At 32.9% G+C, this 25,755-nt stretch overlaps 1 protein-coding gene across 1 annotated transcript in view; it reads left to right on the forward strand.

Annotated features, from left to right (window-relative positions):
• The first annotated feature begins 487 nt into the window (after window positions 1–487).
• The window catches only part of LOC118191011 (hairy/enhancer-of-split related with YRPW motif protein 1-like), a 33,842-nt gene continuing 8,574 nt past the window's right edge, over window positions 488–25,755 (forward strand). The window contains exons 1-4 of the mRNA XM_035361805.2: window positions 488–774; window positions 11,040–11,097; window positions 19,419–19,502; window positions 21,300–21,372. Of these exons, the coding sequence (XP_035217696.1) occupies window positions 698–774; window positions 11,040–11,097; window positions 19,419–19,502; window positions 21,300–21,372 (292 nt within the window). The 5' untranslated portion in view covers window positions 488–697. The remainder of the gene's footprint in view (window positions 775–11,039; window positions 11,098–19,418; window positions 19,503–21,299; window positions 21,373–25,755) is intronic.

Raw genomic sequence — 25,755 nt, forward strand, 5'->3', positions numbered from 1 at the left:
GCTACAGATATGTTAATGGATTTTATAATTGATTTTTGCCGAGACAGATTTCCTACTGTTAACAGAGCCTTAACGATGTTAGAAAGAGTACACACTTTTTTCGGATATTCGTTTGGGTCTTCTTCGTATGTTAAAGTAACAATTAACGGGTTTTTTCCTTATGAAAATTAATAAGGGTGCTGACTTTTGCGCTTACAAATTTTAATATCATGAATTCCAGAACGTTTTTGAATTGCGGAATAATAATATATCTTATAGGAAAGGATAAAAATATGTATTTTGATTTCCTGTTGATTTACATGCGACGTAGAAACGTGTATATTTTAAGTATAAAAAAAGCTGACAAAAATGAAACAGTTTGGCGATTTATATACGTTTCTTAGATTGGCGACGTTCATTTGGCGACTATCACGCTCGAGTGTGTTCGGATTTTCGGTAACCATAGAAAAAGAAACTAGCGTATTGGAGAGTGGGTGTTCTTTTTTATTTTTTCATTGCAGCTTCCAAAACTCCGATGCCGTGGGAAAGTGTCGGTTCAAAATTAACGCACGGTTATCGGAGTGGACCAGTTATACCGCTCGTTTGCCACTCGCGTGGCGGCTTTTCTTTGACGTAACGCTGAATAGCTTCACTCACTCACTCGCTGTTCATCCTTAGCTGAAGGAAGTCCGACACATTCATAAATTTTGGTTTCGACATGAGTGACATAGAATCAGACTGTGATGATGTTTTTACCGATGATTCGAAGGGCTACAGTTTCTCGGAGTCCAAAGGGTAAGATTTATTTATTAAAGATTTAGCTTTGTTTATTTTTTGTAATTATTAATTCATTTATTTAAAACTTTTTAATTTTAAAATAAGGGCGGTAAAAATAGTTTTGTTTTACTTATTTATTTATTTTGAAATTGATAGAAATAATTCTTAATTCTTAAGAGTTTGATAGAAATAATTCTTAAAAAATTTTTTATCTTTAAATAAATAAAGATAAGAAAGTATTTCAAAATTAAATTTTTATCATTTATTTTTTAAATGTATGTATCCTCTGATTTATTAATATTTATTTTAATTTTCGCGCCTTTTGAATGAGAAATTATTTAGTGACTTGCGTTAAAAGGAAATCTGCATTTTCAGTTGTATACAAGATTATGAAGTTTAATATAAAGTATTAAATTAATTGGAAAATTTAATATACAATAATATAAAAAGCGGATTTTTTTCTAATTTTATTTGGCTTAAGGATACTTATAGAAGTTCGCATTAGTGTATTAACGTGTAAGAGCTGAGATGTTGAAACTATTTATTACTAAATGAAGAATTGTGGCTGTAATTTGCAAGGAAGAAAAATATACGAAATGTTTTTCTTACAAAATATTTATTTCCAAATATTTATACAAAATCTTTCTTTTCAAATGTAATGTTTATTAATTAATTTATATTTTTTAAATAAAATTAATTTTGTAATAACTTTAAACAAAAAATAAAAACTGAGCGAAATCCAAAATTGAATTTTAAGAATTTTTATGATGGAATTCTTCTTTATTCTGCGTAGATACTTGAATGCAGAAATCTTTCGCAATTTCAACCCTGTTCTGGCTTTTGACAATGAAAGTAGTGTCTCATTTATCCGAACAAATTTCGGTTATCATGTTTTATTAAATAACGTGTGCTGTTTTATTGAATAACCTGTTCATTTTCACAAAAAACTGACATAGATTATTTTTCTTTGCACCATTTTGACAATAATCCTTTTTTGCATTTTTAATAAAACGTGAATGTAAATGTGAAATATCCACTCTGAACTTTTTATTTTTTTTAATTAAAGGAAACATGTGCATCTAAAACAATAGTTAAAACCTGATTTTCATTTCAGTTATACTTGGAATTGGTGAAACAAACGAAAGAATTTTAACGTACTGTAAATTAAGTGCAGAAATATTTACTAGGAAACTAGAAAATTACTAGGAAATGTAGCATTTGAAACGCGTGCATCTAAAAAAAATTCTAAGATTCCATAAGAAACTGTAAGTAACCATGTTTTAGAATACTGTCAACATTTGTGGATGACGAATTTCTTCACTGATTGGCAAAAATTCAGTCAGGTTATACAGCAAGATATTTCATTATTGAAAGAAATCTGCGATGCTTTTATTTTTGGTATTTTATTTATTTTCTATAAATCGTTTGGTTTAGCCCAATATATAATCAACATAATTTCACCTCAAACGTTAGCTTCTGGACAGAGATTTCATCACTGCGAGCTTTTTTTAACATTTTGAATGTGTAATTACTTTCTAATGATGAGAAGATGAGGTTTGCTTAACTACGGAAAAGCACGCGAGGGATATCCGCCTAAGGGAAAGAATGCCTTCATGGAGGACTTTGTAAGAGAAATCAGTTTGTATGCACGTTACACATGATGAGAAGATGAAAGAAAAGGTTAATTAAAAAATCAACTACAGCTCGTTTTGGAGCTTAATGTTAGGTTTTTTTAACCCTGTTTAAGCAAAGAACTACTGCATTAAATTTTAAGCAAATGCAGACAGAACTGTTAACGCGCTTTACTTAAATTGCGCCCACCAGCGGCCGAGCGGTAAAGTCGCTGAACACTGGTAGTTCGGTCCGAGGTTCGAATCCCGCGAACGGGCTGGCTGCGTGGGTGTTTTCGTGGTTTTCCCCATGTGTAACGTGTATACGAGCCAGTTTCCCTTAGAAAGTCCTTCACGAAGGCATTCCTTCCCTTAGGCAGATAGCCCTCGTGTGCTTTGCCATAATTAAATACTCATACTCATACTCAAATTGCACGAAAACGGTATAAAAGAAATTCTATATTTTAATTTAATTATGATTGTAAATTTATTAGCATAACACTATTAAAAAAAGATGTAAAAGGTTTTAGATATTTATAGTTGCAGCAGTAATTAAGGTTCCTTTAAATATAATTGATATAATCTTTACGGTACAGTTTTATACTTTCTCTTTTAATTACACTTTTATCAATGTTTTCAGGAAAAACAAATGACTAAAGATAATACTTTCTTTTAAAAAATGTGATTATAGAAAGTATTTTCCTCTTAGAAACTGATTTCCTATACACCGTATAGAGAAATCCAACATTTTTTTATATTTGATTACATAATGGGCAGTTACACCTTTTCGTTAAGATCTTAGTATAAATATATTCACATTCTAGCAAGAATTGTCTATTTCCGTTTCTTCAGGCTCATTAAAATCACCAAGATAAAATTTATCTTCCCTTGAATCATATAAACTCTAAGCATCATTTTCCTCTTCAAATGAGCTATTTTGTAGTAATTTTCCCATGAACTATTTGTATGATTTTGGGGGGTTATTAAAGAGTAACTGACTATTCGTTTTACCTGTGTTAAACATTCCATAATGTCGTACATAGTTGCTAGTTTCCTTGGTTTATTTTACGTCTGGTCTTCGACAATAATATTTTAATAATTTACATATTTTCTGCGAAAGCTATATAAAAATATTACAGCACTTTATTGGTAAATTGCATCGTATTAAAAACAGTTGTGTCTGAAGTCTACTATATACAACTGAGTTTATAGTACTGTATACATTTCATTTCGTGTAAAATTTCCTGAAATAGACTGTAAAGTCACTTCGTATTTTAATTAACCAGTTATTAAGGTTTAGAGCTTTACTATCACTTATTCGTTCCGCCTTTTCACCAAAATGCGAATTTAGTTTAAGAAGGTTTTGAATTATAACCCCAGAGTTATGCTTCTATATTTCAGTTTCCGTAGTTCTGATTAGATCGCAATTCTTCAGCTTTGCTTTGTTGTTGCCGACATTGAATTGTTACGCCAGTGAGAAGTTTTGAGCCAACTTCGCATGAAATCAAATGTGTAGTCCTTGACTACTAAGCTTAGTTTTAAATTTAGGGAAGTTAGCTAAGTTTAGCAATATCTCAATTAGCTGTAGACTACAGAGGTGCTGGCCCTAGCTTCTATCTGTACCTGTTACTTTAAATTTCAACACGACAAGTGGTGGTTGTTTAGTTAACCACCAGTTTATTTTAAAGTTCTGATTTAATAAAAAGGTGATTTTAAACCTTTACAAGACTCTGTAGTTCTTTCTAGATGAAGAGGTAATTCGCTCTAAGTCTGTTAGGAGTCCGATGCTAGTTTATGCTACTAAAGAAAACTAAACTCTATTAAGGTAATAAAACAGAGTAGTCAGGCGCCTTTCCTTTACAGGGAGTTTACTGTAAGGGTATACTTTACTTTTAGAATTACCTAACGTCATAAGAATGGAATTAAATATTTCTACTATGTGTTTCGAATAATAAATGTATAAAGATATTTTACTGTAGAAATTATATTAGTAAAAAAGAAGAAAAGTAGAAATTATATGAAGGCTGAAAAGTCGGTATTTCATAATAATGCTAAAGTGAATGTCTTAGCTCTAAAATAATAGATAATACTGTTAATTAATATATGTCTTTTTTAAAAAGCTGAACTTGCGGTATTTTATAAATCACTTTTCAAGGTAATATATGTATATATTGTCAGTTTCATGAAAAGATATAAATTTTAATCTGTTGAATAATTTCAAAGTTCTTATTTATTGAGTTCCGTTTCTTTTTTTGTTTAGATATTAAATACCCTTTAATCCTAATCTTCCGTGTATTGTGTTTCCGTAACAGATAATGTATGGATACACATTACATGTTATTTAAATACAATATCAGTATATGATACTTTAATTCTGCGTTGAATGTTGGAAACGTTTTCACAATACTCGTGTGCAAAATAAAGAGAATTTGCATATTATATTGAAATTCTGAAAACTAGTTGACAGATTTTAATGAAATTTAGCACGAATATACATTTATGACACAGAAAGAGATATATCAATCAAAAGTCATTTTATGTGCGCATGATTATCAGTAACGATCATGGATGTCCAAATCCAAGTTGTGATATTGAACTAAAAATGAATCTAATATGGGGTATGGTCCTCTCTCGCAGCCAGACAGGTCGCGCAGCGTGACGGCATGCTGGAGTGGAGACATTTGAAGAGTCCTTGTGTCAGTCGATTCCGCTTCTACCAGAAGGAAGTTTTCAACTCCAGGATGTTCTCGGAGGGGGATGATGAAATGAAATTGTCCTCTCAAGAGCATCCCAGACATGCTGTATAGGATTACGGTTAAGAGATCTGGCTAGCCAATCCATGCTGCGAATATCCTAACTGTCCATGATTCGACCAACTGAACCCAGGACCAACCGTGCCCCTGAAAGTCAAACATTAGGCTCTAAGATCTCTTCTATGTGTACCTCATAGCAGTCAGGGAGCCTTTGTCAAACACGCAGTGATGTGCGGCCGTCCAACATAATGCCTGCCGAAACTATTACACCTCCACCACCACACTGATCCCTTTTCCCTGATGAGGAAGGGATAGTATAGTGTTTCAGTCTTTCTTCAGCTACAGGTACCCTAAGAATCAGTGTCCAGGCTGAATTTCGACAGTGTAAAAAGCAGTATCTCAGGGTAAAAAGCACTGTGATACGAAGTCTGGCTTGTTGTTACACCATGGTACACGTGCTCTTTGTGTGCTGCTGGGAGCAGGACGCAGACATCGAGTTTTCTGGCATATAGCCCTGTTTTATGAAATCTTCTGTCAACTGGAGACCGTGAAACTTATGTTCCAGTAACAGCAAGTAGCTCACGTAAAAGCTGTGAACTATAGTAGTCCTGTGTTGCTGCGCTGTAAGGGCCAAATAATAATTCTCATTCTTCATTGTTTATCTTGGTCGATCTTGTCCAGGTCTTCTCGATACGAATCCAGTGTCGTGAAAATATTTTCACAGACTGCAGATGGCATGGGCGTCATGTTAAGCTCTGTACCCACCTTGTTATTGGCCTGCCTTTAGTCTATCTACAATTCTCCATCTCATTCCGTCATCGACACGTTCGTTGCTACTCATTTTACTGATGTTTTATAAAATTTTTGGGAGAAACACGGCGAATGTTGTGAAGGAGTACAAGCACACAAATCCTCGGCGCCTTATATCCCCCTCCACAATTACGAGTCCGCAGACATGCACGTGTACGCTTATATATTCGACGCTGAATCTTTTCATAGTTCTTTGACAGAATTAGTACCTTTAGTTTAGTACTTTTCGTAAAAATAGACATAATATGCAAATTCTCTTAATTTTATACACGAGTGTATTTATCGCGTGTAATTTTATTCGTTTAGATCTTTTCATCCTATATTTAATTAGACAATTCACCTTTTTTTAATATATCTCTTTTAATGCGAATTAATGGCTATTTATATTTCTGCGAATTTTGAGACGTCGGTTTTAATTATCTGCTTCTCTTTTTAAGTGAGAGCATAAAAGAGTTCGAAGTAATAACGTAATACACTAACTATCACCCCTTGATAGATTTTCTCATCCCTGTGCCCTAAGTTCTATGACATCATGAAAACACCAAAAAGATGCGAAATTTTGGCATAGTTTCATATGCCGATAATTTTTTAAAAACAGTCATGAGAGAATATATATTTGTGTATTTCATTTATGAGCTGCGATTTATGGAAACCTTTTTCTCTTTTCTTAGATTTCTGCATATAAACATAGTATTTTTGGGGTCATAAAATTTTGTTTAGGCACATATCTTTTTCTTAAAATATCTATAATTTAATTTAGTCATATCAATCATATATATTTTTATGTCCTCCATATAATTAATAAATTAAAGGGGAATTATGGATTTAATTATTTGTGTTATTTGAAATATGAATAGAACTAGTCTGAATATACTATACTGCTATAATGAAGATTCCTTTCTCCAGCAAATATACTGCAATCTGAATTAACTACTTTTCATATTGTCTGATTTTCAAATGAAATGAAGTTAACGTTTGTTCAAGATTCAAATTGGAGCTGGGATCAATTCTAAATATTCTCGATTCCAAAACCTAAAATGTTCACGTATTTTCAAATCCTTTTTAATTAAAGGTGTCATTACAATAATGTAAGTGAGCAATCCTTCAGAAAACTTCCCTTACTGCTAAAATTGACAGGATTTTGATGATGTATATATTACCGAAACGCCGTCTCTAACAATCGTCTGCTCTATTTAATGCTCTAGTAGCTGCAACATCCATAACATCCATGTGGGGTTACCAGCAATAAATCTAGTTCCATATTTTTCTAGGTTATTTTTTGCGAAGTAATCAGATGACCACAGAGAAAGTCCTGAGGCTAAAAGTTGTCCAAAATCCCTTGAAGCGGCAAACGTGTAAGAAGAGGCGTATTTATTTGACTTAATTGTGTATTCTAGAAGAGTTTCTTATCTAGACAGTTCTTTGGTGTATTTTTGTTCCGTTGTTATGATAACATGTTTGTGCAGAAAACTGTATTCATTAAGATGCGTAAAATGCAGGACTTATGTTTGATTGTAGTATTTTCCTGTTTAGAAAGAACTTGAATTTCGTTTTGATGTTGGATGATCAAGTTCTCATTTAAATCAAATTTTGCCTATAAGGTAGACTCCAAATGCAAAAATAATAACGTTTTCGGTTTTGAACTAGGTATATTTTAAAATAATTTACTTGTAAATCATTTTTATTTTTCGCTACTTATCAGGTATAGGAAAAGAAGTTTTCTTGTTTACTTAACATGTTACAACATCTCAATGAACGCATAAAACAGAATACCTATTGGTTGATTTCTTAATTTGCAAGGAGTTAAACTAAAAATTATACGCTGTCAACGATAAAACTAAACGCTGTTTAACCATATGCATTCGTGTGCAAAAATTATAATATTTGAACATTATATCGAATTTCTGAAAACCTAATGAACAGATTTTAATGAAATTTATCATGAATATACATTTTCGACAGAATATGAGATATATCAATCAAAGGTCGTTTTATGAACGCATGATTATCAGTAAAGATCATAGTGCAAGGATGTCCGAAATCCATGTTGTTATATCTAACTGAAAATGAGTATAATACGGCGTACTGTCCCTTCTCAAAGCCAGACAGGTCACACAGCGTAACATCATGCTGAACAGGAGGCAGTTGAGGAGTCTGTATGGCAGTCGATCCCACTTTATGCAGCAAGGCAGCTTTCAACGACGAGATGGTTCTCGGAAGAGGACGGCGAGATGAAATTACCCTCCTAAGAGGGTCTCAGGCATACTTCATAGGCTAAAGATCAGGAGATCAGACTGATCAATCATTGCCGCACTTTCTAGATACCAGCTGGCCTATGTAGACGAGCGTTGTTGTCCAAGACCAACTACGCCCCTGAAAAGTCGAACATTGGGCTCTAAGATCTCCTCTCTTAACCTCATTGCAATCAGGAAGCCTTTAACGCACACTCCTGAACACTTCCAACGCACACGCCCAAACCATTACATTTCCACCTCCCTAATGGTGCTTTTCCCTGATGAGGGAAGGATTGTATCGTGTTTTTGGCTCTCTCCAGCGACAGGTACGCTGAGAGTCAATGTCCAGGCTGAATCTCGACTACAACTCAGGCGAGAGCTGTGAAGCTGTAGGAATCCTGTGTCGTTGCGCTTGAAGTGCCAAATAATATAAATAAAATTCTTCATTCGTGGATTCTTCGTTGCTGTGGATCGTGATCAACTTCGTCTAGCTCCTCTCGATATCGATCCAGTGCCCTGAAATCATTTCCGCAGATTACAGACGACAATGGGTTTTGCACTAAGCTGTCTAACCACCTGCTCTTGTGATTGCCCTACCTCCAATCTAGCGACAATTCTTCATCGCATTCCGTCATCCATACGTTTGCGCTATTCGTTTTGCCCCATACCATCCAACTCTTTCGAGAAAGACGACGAATGTAGTGAAGAAGTAAGAGCACGGAAATTTTTGAAAACACCTTGCTTATATCTCCTCTTACAAACATAGCTCCTCATACTCGAGCGTGTACGCTTACGCATTTGACTCTGATTATTTGCATAATTCTTCGGTGGCATAATTAATACTTTTGGTTCAATGCTTTTCGCAAAAATAGACTTAATTCGCAAATTCTAGTAATTTTGCATACTGATGTTGTAGAGACATTAGGTTAATTAATAAAGCCGGAGAGATGAAAAATTAGCAACCGCCTTCGCCGGGAATCGAACAACGGGCCTCTGGAATACCGGCCCAGCGTGCAGAACCTCTACCCCACGAAAGCACGCTAAGAAAGTGGGAGAAATACCTTATAATGTATTATAGTCATAAGTAAAGACATGTTCTAAATCAATTTTAAAGAGGGATTCACAAGTCGTGCCCATTAAACTTTTAAAAATTGTAGAAGTTTTAGAATGGATATTAATAGAAAATTGTTTCAACGGCTGACACGCTTATAATTCAACATCACTATGTATGACAACTAGTCTAATTCCACAATTTCTGTTGGAACTCCAGAAATCGAATTGGCGTGCTCTGTTGGTTTCTTTCTATTCTGAAAGCTAAAATTTCACACGAAAAGCCATTGTAGTGATAATGCAGGTGATACCTTAAAAGCTGTGATGGGCCGTTTAAAAGTGATCTCATTGTACAACTAGCACTGCTGCTACGAAAAGTAAAAACTGCTCTTTCGGCAATATGTTGCCTCCTAAATGTACTTTGAAGGATCTGTAATGCGAATACGTAAAATTTAGCAAAATCTTCATTCATTACTTTCTTATTAAATTTCATACGTAAATAACAGCGTTTTGTTTATTGGTAATTTATAAATTTGAATGTTCTTTGAAAATCAGAAAGATTTTACATTTTGATAGGCATAAACATTCAAATTCCTAACAGTATTTAATTTCTTAGTCCTAAACCCTAACAGAAAACGAACCATTTTATAGCTGATAAACAGTAATATGGAAGTCTTTCTTGAATCTTGCTGTATTTCTTCTCAAAAATGCTTGTTCTGGTTCCTATAATCTTTAAAGAATTACAGTTTTAAGATTTAAAGTTTAGATCTTCAGATTTAATTTTTGAGATTAAGATCAAGTATAATATATGTGACTGTAATTGAGTTGTGAAAGACGTAGTGTGCATCAATACATTGGGTACTGCTCAAATGACAGTACCCAATGTATTGATGCACACTATGGAAAATGAAATCGGAAAAGATTCGTTCAAGAGTACAAAGTAGAAAAAATTCGGAAAAGCTGGCTAATGTCTGCAATAATATTATATTAACATACTCATACACAAGAGAAAGATTCTGGTTTCAAGTTTAGTACGTTAATACCAGGGCCGGAGTAAAGCACAACTCTTTGTAGATTTATGGTGCCAGCCACTGGTGTTGCATTTTGGCGTATTCCCTTATGGAATGCGAAGAAAGCACTTTCAGAATGTTATGGAGTTCATATTTAAGGAGAATTCCTTCAAAAGAAAGGCTTCTTTTAATTCCTACTTATAATCTTCGGGGAGGATATAATAAAAGTTGACTATCGGCTTAAACATCGGAGTGTTACCAAACCCATTCGCATGATAAAACATTCTGGGTTCGAGTCATAGTAGAAACCGAAATTTTGTAGCCGATCTTTTGAAAAAAGAAAATTAAAAAATATTAACTTTATTCTGGTATTTTTCTAAAATGTTTAATATACTTATTATTCTTTTAAAAAATTCGCTGTTATTTCAGAAGTCATTATCCTTAAATATAATGATTTATGAGCTTCCTTTTGCTATTCATCCTTTAAGCTACGGTTTGGTTCTGTTTGCTTGGTTATGGCAAAGCATTTGAGAACTATCTGTCTAAGGGAGGAGATGCTTTCTTGGGGAGTTTCTAAGCGACACTGGCTCGTATACATGTTACACTCGGAAAAACCTCGAAAAGGCAAATGCAGTCGGCCCGTTCGCCGGGATTCGAATCCCAAACCAATTTCCTCCCAATACTAATGCTCAGTGCTTAGCCGCTGATGTGTGTTTTCTTTACGCTACAATTACATGTTTCAAAATTTTTTATTTTACTGTCACAAAATATATTTCCTTTAATCAGCGTTATTATTTCTTTTCATACTTTTCGTAGGGCATCGAGTACTGATGATGACAGCCGACACATGATGAGCAGGAAGCGAAGACGAGGGGTGAGTATTGCTACTTTTTTAAATTCCTACTATTAGCTCACACTCTTCCTATATCTTGTTCAAATTTTCAGTCGTTAATAAAATACGTTTTATTCATCCACTCAAGTTCAAATACATTTTTTTAAACTTGTAGTGCACGACACTCGATGTTAACACAGTTTTTTCACATATTTAAGTCAATTCCTACTTATTTATTCCTGTTTATCGGAACTAAAGATATGCTGCTTTTAAATATATTATAAGACTTACAAATAATGACCGTTTACGTGCTGTAAAAATTGATTACAACTTATAAATAATAGTACATGAGTGTGATAAATGGGATTGTAGTATTTAACAAAAAATAAGTGGCAACAGAGTTCTAAAGATTTTTTAAAGTGTATCGAATTAAAGAATTGTAGTTTTACAAAGTTGAATGAAGCGGATGCTATTCATCTTTTATGTTACTATTATCTTTTTGTATTACTTATCTATCAGATATCAGACTATCATGGGCAACAGCAGTACATAAAATGCAAGGTAGCACTGTAGATTATACAGTAATATATCTAGGACGAAACCTCTTTGCAGCAGGTCAAGCATATGTCGCTTTGAGTCGTGTGAAATCATTAGATGGAATATTAATTAAAGAACTGGACTGCTCGAAAGTGACTGGAAAGATTCCTTGCAATAATGAAGCATTACAAGAGATAAGTAGAATGAGAAATTATAAACCACCATCAACTTCATAAATTAGAAACGAAAAAATGTTAATAATGTTAATAAAAAGTAACTAAAATAAGATTTTTCTTTGTTGACGTAAGTAGGAATTCACTTAAAAAAATATAAATAATTATATTACTTGTTTTCGTATCTTATCAGTGGATAAAGGTATAAGGTAACTGAAGCCAGTTTCCTTAATTTGTTAGCTTTATAGTAATAATAATAACTTTGAGTTGCTTATTATAGAAGAGCACTGTCGACCTTAGATGTCATGGATGTTTTTCTAAGGGAAACTTACTCATATATTCGACAATATAAGGAGAACTTCATAAACCGTTGATTGACATATCGTTATCAGGAAAGTCTTAGTGACGAGCTACTGATGCTGAGTGTTGTTATACATTCGGTCACTGATAAATACTGCAGTAATTTTATATTAAAATCTGTGATTATTCCATAAAATATAACTCTCGTCTTTTATAAACATTTACTTGCCTTTGGCATTGATAGCGTTTATAGTGGATTGTACTGTGGGTAAAAAAAGTATTTGCACACCTACATTTTTGTTTGCATTTCATAAAAAGAAGCATTAAGAAATAAAAGAATTGGTATTGCCAAATCAGAATAAGTTTAATCATTCAAAACAAACAGAAAAATTACAATAATATAAATAACAATGCTCTTTTGTAATAAAATTAAAATACCTCGTATCAAAAAAATATTTGCACACCTGCATGAATACAAAAGAAATAAAATATATAAGCAAATTTCAAATAACTAATATTTAGTATGCATTCCTTTAGCATCTATTACTGCTTGTAATCTTGCTGGCATTGATTTAATTAAATTTTCTGTAATAGTAGCGTCAGTATTCGATCACTCTTCAATAAGGGCTTGTTTAAGGGTAGATTTGCTTGAAATCTTCCTTTTTCTTATTTTTAAATCCAAAGAATTCCAAAAATTTTCCAAAGGATTTAAGTCTGGTGATAATGGTGGAGTGGCAAGTTTTCTGGGTACATTATAAAGCAACCACATACGTGTTATACCCGGCAGTGTGCTTGGCATCATTGTCTTGCTGAAAATAGTATGAATTACTGATACCCAATTTTATTGCACTTTGTGGCAAGTTATCTCGCAACACATCAATATAGGTTCGAGCTGTCATATTCCCATCAATGAAACACAAATTACCAACTCCTTTGCTAGCCAAGCATCCCAAAATCATAACAGAACCTCCTCCATGTTTAACTGTAGGTAACATATTTTTGGTATGAAAAGCAGTACAAGGTTTTCTCCAAACTAATTTCCTGCCATCTGATTTAAAGATATTGAACTTACTCTCGTCGGAGAATATGACATTTTTCTAGAAATCAATTGGCTTATTGATATATTTCTTAGCGAATTCAAGTCTCTTCAGTCTATTTCGTTCAGTTATGAGAAGTTTTTACCTTGGAGATCTCTCATAAATGTGTGCATCGTGCAATACATTTCGAACACTTTGGGCACAGATTTGAACTCCAGATGTTGAAGCGACATCATTGGCTAAAGTAATTGCACTAATAAATGGATTTTTCGATGCTTCTCTTATGATTTTTTCACTTCATTTACAGTGAAAGTTTCTTTGGGCGTCCGGAACGCAAGTTATTTGATGTAGATCCTCTTTCTTTATGACGTTTTATAACATACCGAACAGTAGAGAAGCAAACATTTACTTTTTTATCTATTTCTCGATAACTTGGGCCATTTTCACGTAGAGAAACAATTTTTTCTCGCAACGAAATCGGCAATTAAGATTTCTTAGGTGCCATTACAATCTGAAATCGACAATCAACTGATAACGTTTCGAAAACACCTCCTTTTATAGTCATCTTACGTATGTTATTTACTGCGGGATGACTGTCAAATAATAGCATAAAAATGCAAATTTGCTAAAGTTGAGTTGAGTGTGCAAATACTTTTTTGGCATAAGATATTTTAATATTGTTGCAAAAAATGTTTTTTATTAATATTATTGTATTTTTTGTAATAAATTTAAATGAATAAGCTTATTATGTTTTTTAAATGCCAATTTTTGTATTTCTTAATGCATTTTCTTATAAATTGTGAACAAAAATGTATGTGTTCAAATACTTTTTGTATCCACTGTATGTCTATTAGTTTTATGTTATAATTTGCTATTTATAATTTCTTCTTTCACAAATGCACATACACCAGATTGATGTTAAATTGAATCGTTCTTTTTAATTAATTATAATTGAATTTAATCGTTCTTGTAAATTGTACTTCCTACCTTTCCATATTTTGTTATTTTTACTTCCTAAAATTGCATTCAACAGGATGAATATATTGAATGATTAGCCCTGCTAAATTGGTTGACCATGGTGGCGGGAAGCCCGTCGCTTCCTGGTTCGAATTCTGGAGAAAGCATGAATGTTTGTAAATGTGTACGGTCTTTGCAACATGGGGGCATTTAAAATACTCTCGAGCCAAAGGTCTTCTCTACGTTTGGTGGAAAGGGAAACAGCGGTGAGATACTCTCCGATTCGTCCACCAAGGATTTCTCCTTTAAAATTTGGAGGGAACTGGGCCAAATCGTAGTGTTACCTGTAAGATGCCTTAAGTTAGCTCCTAAGTCTATAAAAGCCAAGAACAATCGCAACTCTTCTTTGGCAGCGGCCATGATAAGTCATGACGTCATATAGTGACGTTTCATGGTTTTATTTTTATTGCAGGGGACATACGGAGGAGGACTATTCCATTTATTCTTACCTCCTTGATCGGGAATTCTAAAGATATACTATTTTTAAATATTTGTGATTTTGCTGTTGAACTCAATTTTATATGGGAAGAACGTCATATTTAATAATTAAAGTTACTATATAAAAAGTTAATAACAAAAAGACAATTTTTTTTTCCTAGCCATCGTACTAAGAAAACTGAATATTGATACGATGAACTGAGAAAAGAGTTAAAAAATACAAAAATGTATGCCAATGATAAGAAAACGATTCTCAATAATGCAGCTAAAAAGGTCCCTCCCCCCAAAATATATATATATATATATGCGTATTCACAGAACTGAGTGTAACAGCAGACTGATAAGAGTGCGAGCTTACCGAGAGCGTGGAAAACCTTAACAAATCCTTTTCGGCAACCGTTAAAATCTGAATCCTTTCAGATTTTTATTTATTATTTTTTTAACAACTGCTCGTATTATCAATAAAACTAGTCACCGTATATGTAGTAGGGTCTGTGTACATTATTTTTGTATAGATTATCTTTCGAATAAAATCTAAGTTCATTACTTTTCGGATTTTAAAGAATATTAGGAAACATAAGTAGCTAAAAGCACTTAAGATTTATAATCGCTTGATATGGACAAAATTTTACCACTTTTATAACAATTAGAGTTCTCTTGCTCGTGAACGACAAAGAATTGTGTAGTGTTTCTTCCCAGGTAAGAAAGCTAGCACTCTCGATCCCCGGGACATTAGACAGAAAAGTGTAATTACTCGTGAGAGAGAAATTGTGCCATCTGTAAGGAGGAAATAGAAAGAGTACACGATATAGTTCGTTATCGTTATCTCTTTAAGAAAAGAAAGCGGGTGCTATTCCCTACCCTTATGATCTGAACAACAAAAAAACTATTGGTCGTGATTCTTGGGCAAATCGTGATCGAATGTCGAACAAACTTCAGAGAAAAGTGGACACGAATTTCGTTGTCAATTACAGGTTCATAGGAAAAGGTTAACAGTCATTCACAACAAAGAGTCCACCAATACCTCACGAAGAAATCTTTTTTTTTTTTTTTTTTTTTTTTTTTTTTTTGAAAGGTACACTACATGTTGGGCGTAGCGAAATTTTCAATACGGAAGAACAGATAAAAAAGGAAATTGGGTTGGCATATAAAAGATGATTTCGTGAATTCGATCTCTCTCTGCTTGTAAACGAATCCCAAAAAACGTGCCGTTCCTGTCGATGAAGTTCTGCGCGTCAAAAGGAAATGATTCTCATTCTACCACAATTGTTCCACCCTTCATATCGGATTTTATTTTCGTCACGTATAAGCACTTTTTTCTCCGTGCAATGCGCATGAATTCCTGGAAACTGAGGAATTCTTCAATTAGGAACCGGATGATAGGGTTGATAGAATATTTACTGCATGACGAAAGAAATTTTTATTCGGATAATTCATTGTAATGTTCAGAGAAGACAGAAACACGCTCTTCGAGGAAACCAATACCTGGGAAAAAAGTTGTGATTGCCAAACCATGGAAACTAATACAAGATAAATTAATATCCCTCATAACGTTCCTAATCTCAATCATCTGTATTTTCATAAGATACGGAGCATTTTCTTCAGGTGTGCTAATGAGTCAAGAAATCATTGTTAAGGATTTAAAATTGGGTTATTGACTGGTTGCATTAGTTGGTGGAGTTTATTTTACTAATGTTGTTGGCTTGCTGAGACTTGTATCACTTATCTGACAATAACATCAGATTAGATTTTTATCGTGACCAAAATATGAAATAAATAATAAAAGTTCGAATTTCAAAATTCGGGTTTCCCGGTACACATGTTCGAGTGGAGGACTACGTTATTCAAAATTGGATGGCTCTAGGTACCGTCGTGTTTTCACACAATTCATACATTCATGCAAACTTTTCATTATTTAATTTCTTTAAAAATTAAACAGGGCGATAATCTTTGGTCGCAACAAATCGAAAAGAGATACCCCATTTTGAGTGAACTGACTCTAAAACCCACATCCAGACTAATAGCCCCTTTCGAACTTTAAAAAATAAATAAATAAATAAAATAAATCTTAAAGAATTTATATTTTAAGGGTTGCCCAAAAGGGTTTGTTAGGGTTTATTACGCTCTCGCTGAGCTCGCAGTCTACCAGTCTGCTGTTACAGTCGCTTCTACGTACCCATTAAGTATCATTTTCTTCGCACTTACGCCATATACAATCCAGTAGCAAAATTACAAAAATTAAAAAAAAACAGCATAGCAGTACACGTTTAGAATTCCCGATGCAGCGTTAAGTGTTGGCATTTATTTAGCTGTTTTTTTAAGCCTTTTTTTTCAGTTCATAATATTAATGTTCAGTGTTCTTACTAACGTGGCTTTACAAAACGTTTTTTGTCTTCTTATTACTAACGCTCTGTGCGTTTACTTTCTTTAGTATAACACGTTCGTGGCACTTACGCCAAATAAAATTCCCTTCAACAGCAAAATATTTTAAAACAGCATATCTTTAGGATTTCCGATATACAGGCTGGCGCCCTGGAGACGAAAATATTTTATTCCGTACAGTGTTGCCACTGCTTGCTTTGAAATCGTTGAGTTTGTTAATCAAAAATTCGTTAAAGTTTTTTTATTTGGCTACTGAATTTACGTTAGAAATATTCTCAATTTATACATATGTGTCATTAAATTTGATCTTATGAAATAAAATTTGCAAATATTAAACCATTCGGTATAATAAAATAATATTTTTTACAAAATCATTCTATTGTAATTATCAGATAAGGAGGGCAAATTTAAAATTACACAAAGTTTAACCTTAAGCAAAGTAAACTGAAAGTCTACATGCTCAGCTTTCCACCGTAATGAGATTATGGTTATGTACGTAACTAATTTAATTAGTTACGTACATAACCATTTTTCAGTCTCATTCGTGGCATGGATTGTATTTTTCGCTTCCAGGATACAAAGATTAAAGCATTTTAATACAGCTGTTGCATCAAGGACTCTCTAAATAATATGTTCTAAGTAATAATTTAACATAGTACTGTAACTAAGCAAGATTAACATTCTTAAAATCGAAGAGCGATTCAGTTACCCTTAATGTATTGCTACAACAGATGTTTAGAAAGTAAATTTAGTTATTTTTTTATTCTTAAATTTTAGTCAATTCACGAAGCCTTTTGTAAGAGTGCACATAAATAAAAAGTTTTTCGTTCTTTTATCGTGAACATGCGCTCTGATTTTATTTTTTAGGGCAAAAGGGGCGTTAAAATGGATAATGGGATATTGTCTCAAAACGGCATTTTATGTCGAAAAACTTAAATGTTTTGCATCACTATTCATATTGTTGCCACCAAATATTATCGTCCTGTATGATATTTAAAGAAATTAAATAATAAAGAATAAGCTTGAATGTATGTATGTTTCTCGCATTGTAAAAACAACAGCCGTACCTGGAGCCATCTAATTTTGAATAACGTAGTCCTTCACCAGAACGTGGGCACCTGGAAACCCAAAATTGGTATTTTGAATTTGTTTTATTACCTACTTCATATTTTGTAAAACTTTACCGAATTTTTGATTAAAAAACCCAACAGTTTCAAAACTAGCAATGGCAACACTGTAGAGAGTAAAAACGTTTGTATCTTCAGCGCGAGAGGCTTTCTATTGGAAATTCTGAAGATATACTGCTTTTAAATATCTTTATCCCAATTGCTTTCGAAACGTGTGTCTGTAAATGGAAAAAAAACCTGTTTGGGCATAATGTACAATCTGAAAGCTTTCAGATTTCAGTTTTTTATTTAGTTAATTAATTTTTTCGTATATCAAATAGTTGCTCATTTATCGTTCGCTTATTGTATTTTTCTTCAACAACAAACGTTATATGCCAGTTTACATGCTGTTCAAATTCATTAACACAGATTCAAATTTTTTTTAACTATTCATTTTCTGGTATTATTTAAATCATTGATAAAAGTTAAAAGAACATAATTAGCAAGCAATTTAACTTTATGAAAGTTCTTGCAAGAAAATATATAACTTTCTTACAAGGAAGTTATCTGCATGCTGGAGTCCTAGTGTAATTCATAATTGCGCTTTTCAGTCGTTGCTCAAGTATGGTAGTAAATCGAATGGCAAATGAGAATCAACGTATTTAATTATTTTTTTGTTATGCATGATTTGAGTGCAGTGCATGATTTGAGTGTATGCATCATGCATGATTTGAGTCCAAAAGGTAAAACCAATGCATCCAGTTAAATGTCAGATCAGTCAGGCAGGTTAAATCAAGATCAGTTAATATGGAATTTTACTGGTTTGTTCTGACTTTATTATTAATTAGATTATTTTTATAAATAATAAATAAATAAAAGGACTTGTTAAATTAAGGAAAAACACATTAAGATTACCTGCCTAAAGAAAGAGATGCTTTCGTTATGGACTGTGGGAGATAAATCTCATTACACTTGAGATAAATCATTAAACTGTCGATGTAACCAGTCCGTTCACCAGAATTCAAATCTATATCAAATTCCCAGTAACCTTATCCAGTAGGGAGCTGTGTAGCCTAAAGGAAAGATTGTAAAACAATGCAGTGAATTAGATTTCAGTCAAGTCAAAGTGAAGATTTGCAGGGACAAATCACTCGAATCTCGTTGTTAATGTAAATTATCTGAAACTAGTTAATGGCTTTTCGTAACCTTAGGGATACATGTATGCAAAGCGGATCGTTCGAGCCTCAACTAGAGTCAAGATCATTGCAAACCTAAAACAAATTTTGAAATTTTTAGTGTAATATTGACGTATATGTTTAATAGGATTTTAGTTTATGTCTACTCTTTAATTACAACGTCTTCTTTTTATTCAGATTATAGAAAAACGAAGAAGAGATAGAATAAATAACTCCTTGTCCGAATTAAGAAGATTAGTTCCTGCAGCATTCGAAAAACAGGTTTGTAAATTTCTTTCATATAATTTTTAAATTTCGTATTCTGATGTGAAGGTAGAATCCAGAAGTTAGAGGACTGGGTTGCTAAGAAAATGTGCATATGTAGCAAACCTATTTTGATTTTTTTTTACTCGGTTAAACTTAACACTGCCATGCTCAGACGCAATTTCATGCAGTTATGTCATATGGTTTCTACCAATGTCTATGAGTATTTGCTGAGCTATTTTATAGCCAATGTATGAAAGTACAGTTTGTTGAACAAGGGAGAATGCCCAGTGAAAACCAAAGCTTGGAAATAACGCTATGTTTCATTTAAAAAGTCTTCAAAATCATCGACATTTCCAATAGCTCTGTAAAAGACATCGAAGTTAGTGAACACAACTGCCAATTAACCATCAGATATCTTGAGAATATTTTACAAGCTCTTACGGTTATTCAAATCAGCAGGATCTGCCAGTCGTATCTGAGTGATATTTTAGTGTCGTTGAAACAGGATTTGCGCCTACAACGCAGAATTATTGTATCATACATATTGATGAAAAACCGTCTGCTGCTACGAATGGGAGGGACAAAAGGTCTCATGGGCAATGGCAACGAAAACACTCACCATGATTTAACAACAAGCAGGCATCAGCTACATCAAAGTTAGGAAGTTATCCCTTCAAGCAGAAACACCGCAATGATCTCAGTAAATGTACGGCCATCTTAGAGATGTTTTTTTTATTGCAATTATCATTATGAAATTCACATTTGCATTGATGAATTGTTGATGCTTATAGGAATACTGTATAATGGTGCCCTGTAATACCTGTATCCTTATGCAGGTCGACCAGTGTTCTCTCGAATGGAAATTTTCAGAAGAATTTCTCGATATAGAGGGAAACGTTACAGAGCAGCGGTTCTCAACCTTTTGACTATCGCGTACCATCTAAACAAAAACTGAAAATCTTTAGTACCACCACTACAAAGTACTACTACCACCACCACTCTTCAACAAAGCTCAGATCGCAGAAATTTACGAGTGTTACAGAAAAATCTCAATCAGGATGTTAGGGTTTTAATTTTTGAATTTAATAGTTAAAAAAAAAATACTTTGCTTCTTTGCGTACCACCAATTTTTGTCTCGCGTACCACCGGTTGATAACCGCTGTTATAGAGATTCCTTTTTTACTTCAAAAAAGTAAAAATTGCTCCATGGCTTTATGTAAAGGGGAGGATGGGCTTTTTTATAATTATTATGAGTCAAATTTATAAATAAATTGAAATATAAATTTCCATAGAAGTAATTTGACACTCGGATATTTTTCCGCTTGCATGACGAAGAATTGGAAAAGAATAACAAGTACTTGCATTTCTAATAAATTTCTAAATTTTCTGTGATTTATTCAATATTTTTGAGAAGATAATTTTCTTTTGAGTTAAAATAAACTTAAGTTTAGAAAATAAAAGATTAATATTTTATGCCTTCTTCGGTAACCCTAAATATATTTAGTTATTTAAATTGCTGAAGATAATTTTTAATTTTGAAACATTTTACCATTGTTATATCTTTTAGTAACGAAAGTAAAATATATCTTTACAGTTGTATTTAAGAGATTAAAGAAGTGCAAATAGTTTTTTGAGTAAATTTTCTGTTATGCAGACGACGCTTAAAATTTCTTGGGAAAATTTCACAGGCAACCTATTCAGGAATTTTTTAAATAATTTGTTAATTTTTACATTATACAGCTAAGTATCTTATAGTTCTTCAAAATGCGAGAAATTTTAGGTTCTTCAAACAACTTTTGTTTTCTTTTACAGGGTTCTGCAAAACTGGAAAAAGCTGAAATTCTTCAAATGACCGTGGATCACCTACGGATACTGCATACCAAAGGTATTATGAATACTTTTTCCATATAACTAGAATAGCTCATTGTTCTTACGAAATTAAACTGTTTTTTTTTGCACTCGATGAGTATGATTTGTTCATTTTTACGTTAATGTTTCTGCTTTAAATACGGCAAAGTTTTGAACGCTGCATCGTCAAAGGTTGCTTTATTGCCGAGCGACTGCGAGCAAGCATCTTAATAACGCAATTTTCGTCTAAGTACCTACGTTATCTGTAACAATCCCGATCATTATAGACCTTTAAATGTAAGGCACTAATAGTGTGGGAGCAAGGACCTTAATAAAGCAATTTTCATCTAAGTACCTATGTGTTATCTGTAACAATCCGGACCAGTACAAGCCTTTATAAATGCAAGGAACTATAGTATGGAAGCAGAGATCTTAATAAAGGAATTTTCATATAGTATCTGTGTTGTCTGTTACTATCCAGATCAGTACAAGCCTTTAAATGCAAAGAACTATAGTCTGGGAGCAGGGACCTTAATAAAGCGATTTTCGTCTAAGTACCTGTGTTATCCGTAACAATCCGGATCAGTACAAGCCTTTAAGTATTGCTCTTACGTATAAGAAGCATATGTAAAGAGAAGAAAGTATTATATGAAAGTTAAACTGTACTATAATTAAGTCAAGGGCTTCTCCGAGAAATATAGTTAGACCCGTGATGTACCTTTTTACATTCAAAAACCTGTGCTACCTCAGAATTACTTAAGAGATGAAGGGCTACTTCGTAAGTTGCTATAGTTCGACAACTCTATTATTTGCTTTTTACGTTTGTGAATAATCTTTGAACTCACTCTTTATTTGCATATAATGGCTAAAGAACTCTATTTTGAGGATTGGAGCTCTTATATATATGCGTTTGATTCAGGTATAGGTTATTATCAGGTATTGATTGCAAATGGATGGCATGACAAATGCATAGTCGTGTTCAAAAGAAACTCATTATTTTCACTGAGGAATTTAGTAAAAAGTTTATAGCTTTATGACTTGAATGAAATCCTTAAAATGTCGAATATTTCGTATTTCATCATAAAATATTAATCACAAAATCTGAGCTATTTTATTCTTATTGTTATAATGAAAGTTATTCACAGATTTCAAAGATTTTAGTGGTTTTTTATTAAAATTTTTTATTAAAAGCAGACGCCATTTTAATTTTCAACATTTATACTAGATAATTTATTTATTTACTTTTTAACCCAAAGAGACAATTTGCCCAGAAGAGCTATAAATTTCGTTTTAGCATTTCGCGTTGGTTCAGTACAAACAACGTTTCCTTATAATGCAGGGCTCTAATATTTGCCGCCAAATATTAGAGCCCTGCATTATATTTAAAGAAATTAAATAACGAAGAATCTGCATGAATGTACGTATGTTTCTCGCACTATGAAAAACCAACGGACCTAGAGACATCAAATTTTGAATGACGTATGTTTCCATCCGAATATGGGCATCTGGAAGCCCAAATTTGGAATTTGTTTTATTATCTATTTCATAGTTTGTAAAACTTTAAACGAATTTTTGATTAACAAACTCAACGATTTCAAAGTGAGCAATAGCAACTCTGTACGGGGAAAAAAATATTTGGTCTCTAGCTCGCGAGACTGTGTATCGGAAATTCTAAAGGTACGCTCTTTGGCTAAAGTGTAGAATCGCCAACTTATTTGATTGGCTTTTGTTTGGCGCTTTTAGTAAGAGTAAGAAGAATTGAAATTTTGTCAATTTTCTTTCACTTTTTAAAGGAAAATAGATCGATGTGTACATGGATAAAGTCAAGGGAGTGCGCAATGCCATTTTTGTGCAATTCTGGGATTTTTTTGTAAGTGAAAATAGGTCGATGTGTACATGGATACCGAGTATGTGCACGCTCTTAAAAACGCTCCAAGCAGTGGGCGATTCTGCACTTTTCCCCGCTCTTTTTAAATTATTTCGTGATATTGATGTTGAATTGAATTTCGCGATATTTAATAAATCGTCTCGTCTGAGTATGTAACACACAGAACATTAAAAATGGCGCCTTTGGCAGTAATATAAAATCTGAAAGCTTTCAGATTTATTTATTTATTTAATTTTAAGTTGAATGTCATTTTATTCCTAATAGTGAAATCAGTTTGGAGCTCATCTTTTACCTGTGATGTAAAATACACAGAATGTAGAAAAAGTTTTGCTTAGAAAATAAGTTTAAGAAAATTATGAAATAAAATTACCTAAAGAATGTAAAATTTCGATTATTTAAATAAATCAGAAGTGTACTGGAGTTCGTTTGAAATGGTGTCGCCAAGTAGCATGAAAACCTCCCGGAAACTACCAGTTTTGGATCGATAATCTTTCAATTTTTCATATTTTAAGGTTGTCAGGTATGATGATATCTAACACATAAATATGATTGAAATGATGCGATGTATTATATATATTATTAAGCAAATGCGATTGTAGAACACTTTAATGAAAACCTATTTAATAAATTTCTTGGATGACGAGATTTTGCAGAAATTACTGATGGTATTAATCAACAATATAACCGGCTGTCGGTTTTCCAAATATGACTTGCCAATCCGTTGAAACTGCACTTTTCCTTACCACCCCTTTCATAAATAACATAAAAGGATAAATTTCATAATGTCTTAAAATAAAATTTTGATAAAAATTGACGAATATATAATCAGTGGTTCGAATATTAATTTATGTAAGTAATGCGTCATATATGTGTTGTAAAAGACTACATCTTTCCGAAACCGGTGGTGGTGTCAGCTGTACAGGTAAATTTATGCACATGGTTTTTCTTTTGTTCCATTTACGATATGTACACACATGTACCTTCAGCTGTTGACATCGTCTCTGATGCCCTTGTGGGGAAGTAGGAAATAAATAAAAAAAACGTAGATAATGGCAATAATAATAATAAAAATTCAAAGGGGAACTGAGCTGATTTCGGTAAAGAACGAGGTGGCGGGTGTTAAATGACGGGGAATACTGCCGCCGAGTGGCGGGGCACCTGGTTTGAAAATCGTCAGCAGTCACGTTCGCAAGGTCAGATTCCATCTGCGATTGCGCTTTCCCACGCTTTAATAATCTCGTCTGAGTCTAGATTTGGGGTTGTTATGGCTTTCCTCTGCTGATTTCCTCCAGTTTCTGCTGATACAACCGTTAGTATGAAACTGATCAGGGATCGAAGAGCATGACGCTATCCTCGAAAAGATGGCGGGAAAATAACAAAATTTAAAATAAGAACAAAGTAACACAAACAAATAACTTTTTTTTTTTTATTTTGCCGGTACTTCTATTGTCAAAGATCTGTTCTTTACTACAGGATAAAATTAAGACGAAAATTAACATTCAACTGTGGCTGTGCATGCATATGCTTACGAGTGTATTATACATAAATATACAAAGAAAAAGTCGTTAACTTTTCAAATAATAGAAGTTTTGAAAGAAATTAAAAAATTCATTAAATACAAAATTTTGAACAGAGAAAGAAAAAAGACGAGTCCATGATGCTGAATACCATTATTTGCCATTAAATATATTAGTCACTTTAGAGGTTTTCTATGGAACGTGACCAGAAGCTGCGAACAACTTTTATTATATAATGTATTTAAGGACAATTAACTGGTGATCGAAAACATTCAGAAAACTGTAGCATGGAATTATGACGCAAGGATAAATAACTATGTTGCCCATATTTGCGACAAACGTAAGAAATTGTTATAACAAACCAAATTTCCTAATTATAATTAGAAAATTTGGTTTGTAGTCTTATTATATAAACTTAGCTGATGATTCTCTTACGTAAATTGTAAAATAGTAATTAATTGTAATTTTGTCTATTATTTTATGTGATTGTAATAAATTCACGAAGATATAAGAAAAAAGGAACAGTCAAATTTGTTTTGAACTTTATATGCTTTTCATAGTTTACTAATTCAGGTTTTGATTTTACTGACATTTTAATATATTCCAAAAGACAGATCACAATAATCAGTTAGTGTGACAAGAATTGTTATAAAACAATTAAATAAATAAATAAAAAAAAGCAAGGGCTTGAAAAGTACTCAGAGAATCTGAAATAAAATATGCATATGAAATAAGTATAAGCTTAAAATTATTCAAAGAATAAAGTATATATCTGTGCCTTTCTACTTTATAATCGTAAAAACAAAGACACTCCTTTCATTGTATCTTTTAAATATAAAGTAAAAAACTTCTTTGGATCCTAATATTTTATTAATAGAATTTTCTATTATTTTTTAATTTATTTGTTATTAAAATGGGAAATAAGTATCGTTATCTGAATACTACAGACTACATAATGGTAATCTGCGTAGACACAAGGATACTGCCGTGAAGGGCTTTCTAAGGAAAATTGTCT

The sequence above is a fragment of the Stegodyphus dumicola genome, chromosome 4 (assembly GCF_044657685.1).
Source record: "Stegodyphus dumicola isolate Sdum_Otavi_A_Nest chromosome 4, ASM4465768v1".
NCBI classification, from domain to species: Eukaryota; Metazoa; Arthropoda; class Arachnida; order Araneae; family Eresidae; genus Stegodyphus; species Stegodyphus dumicola.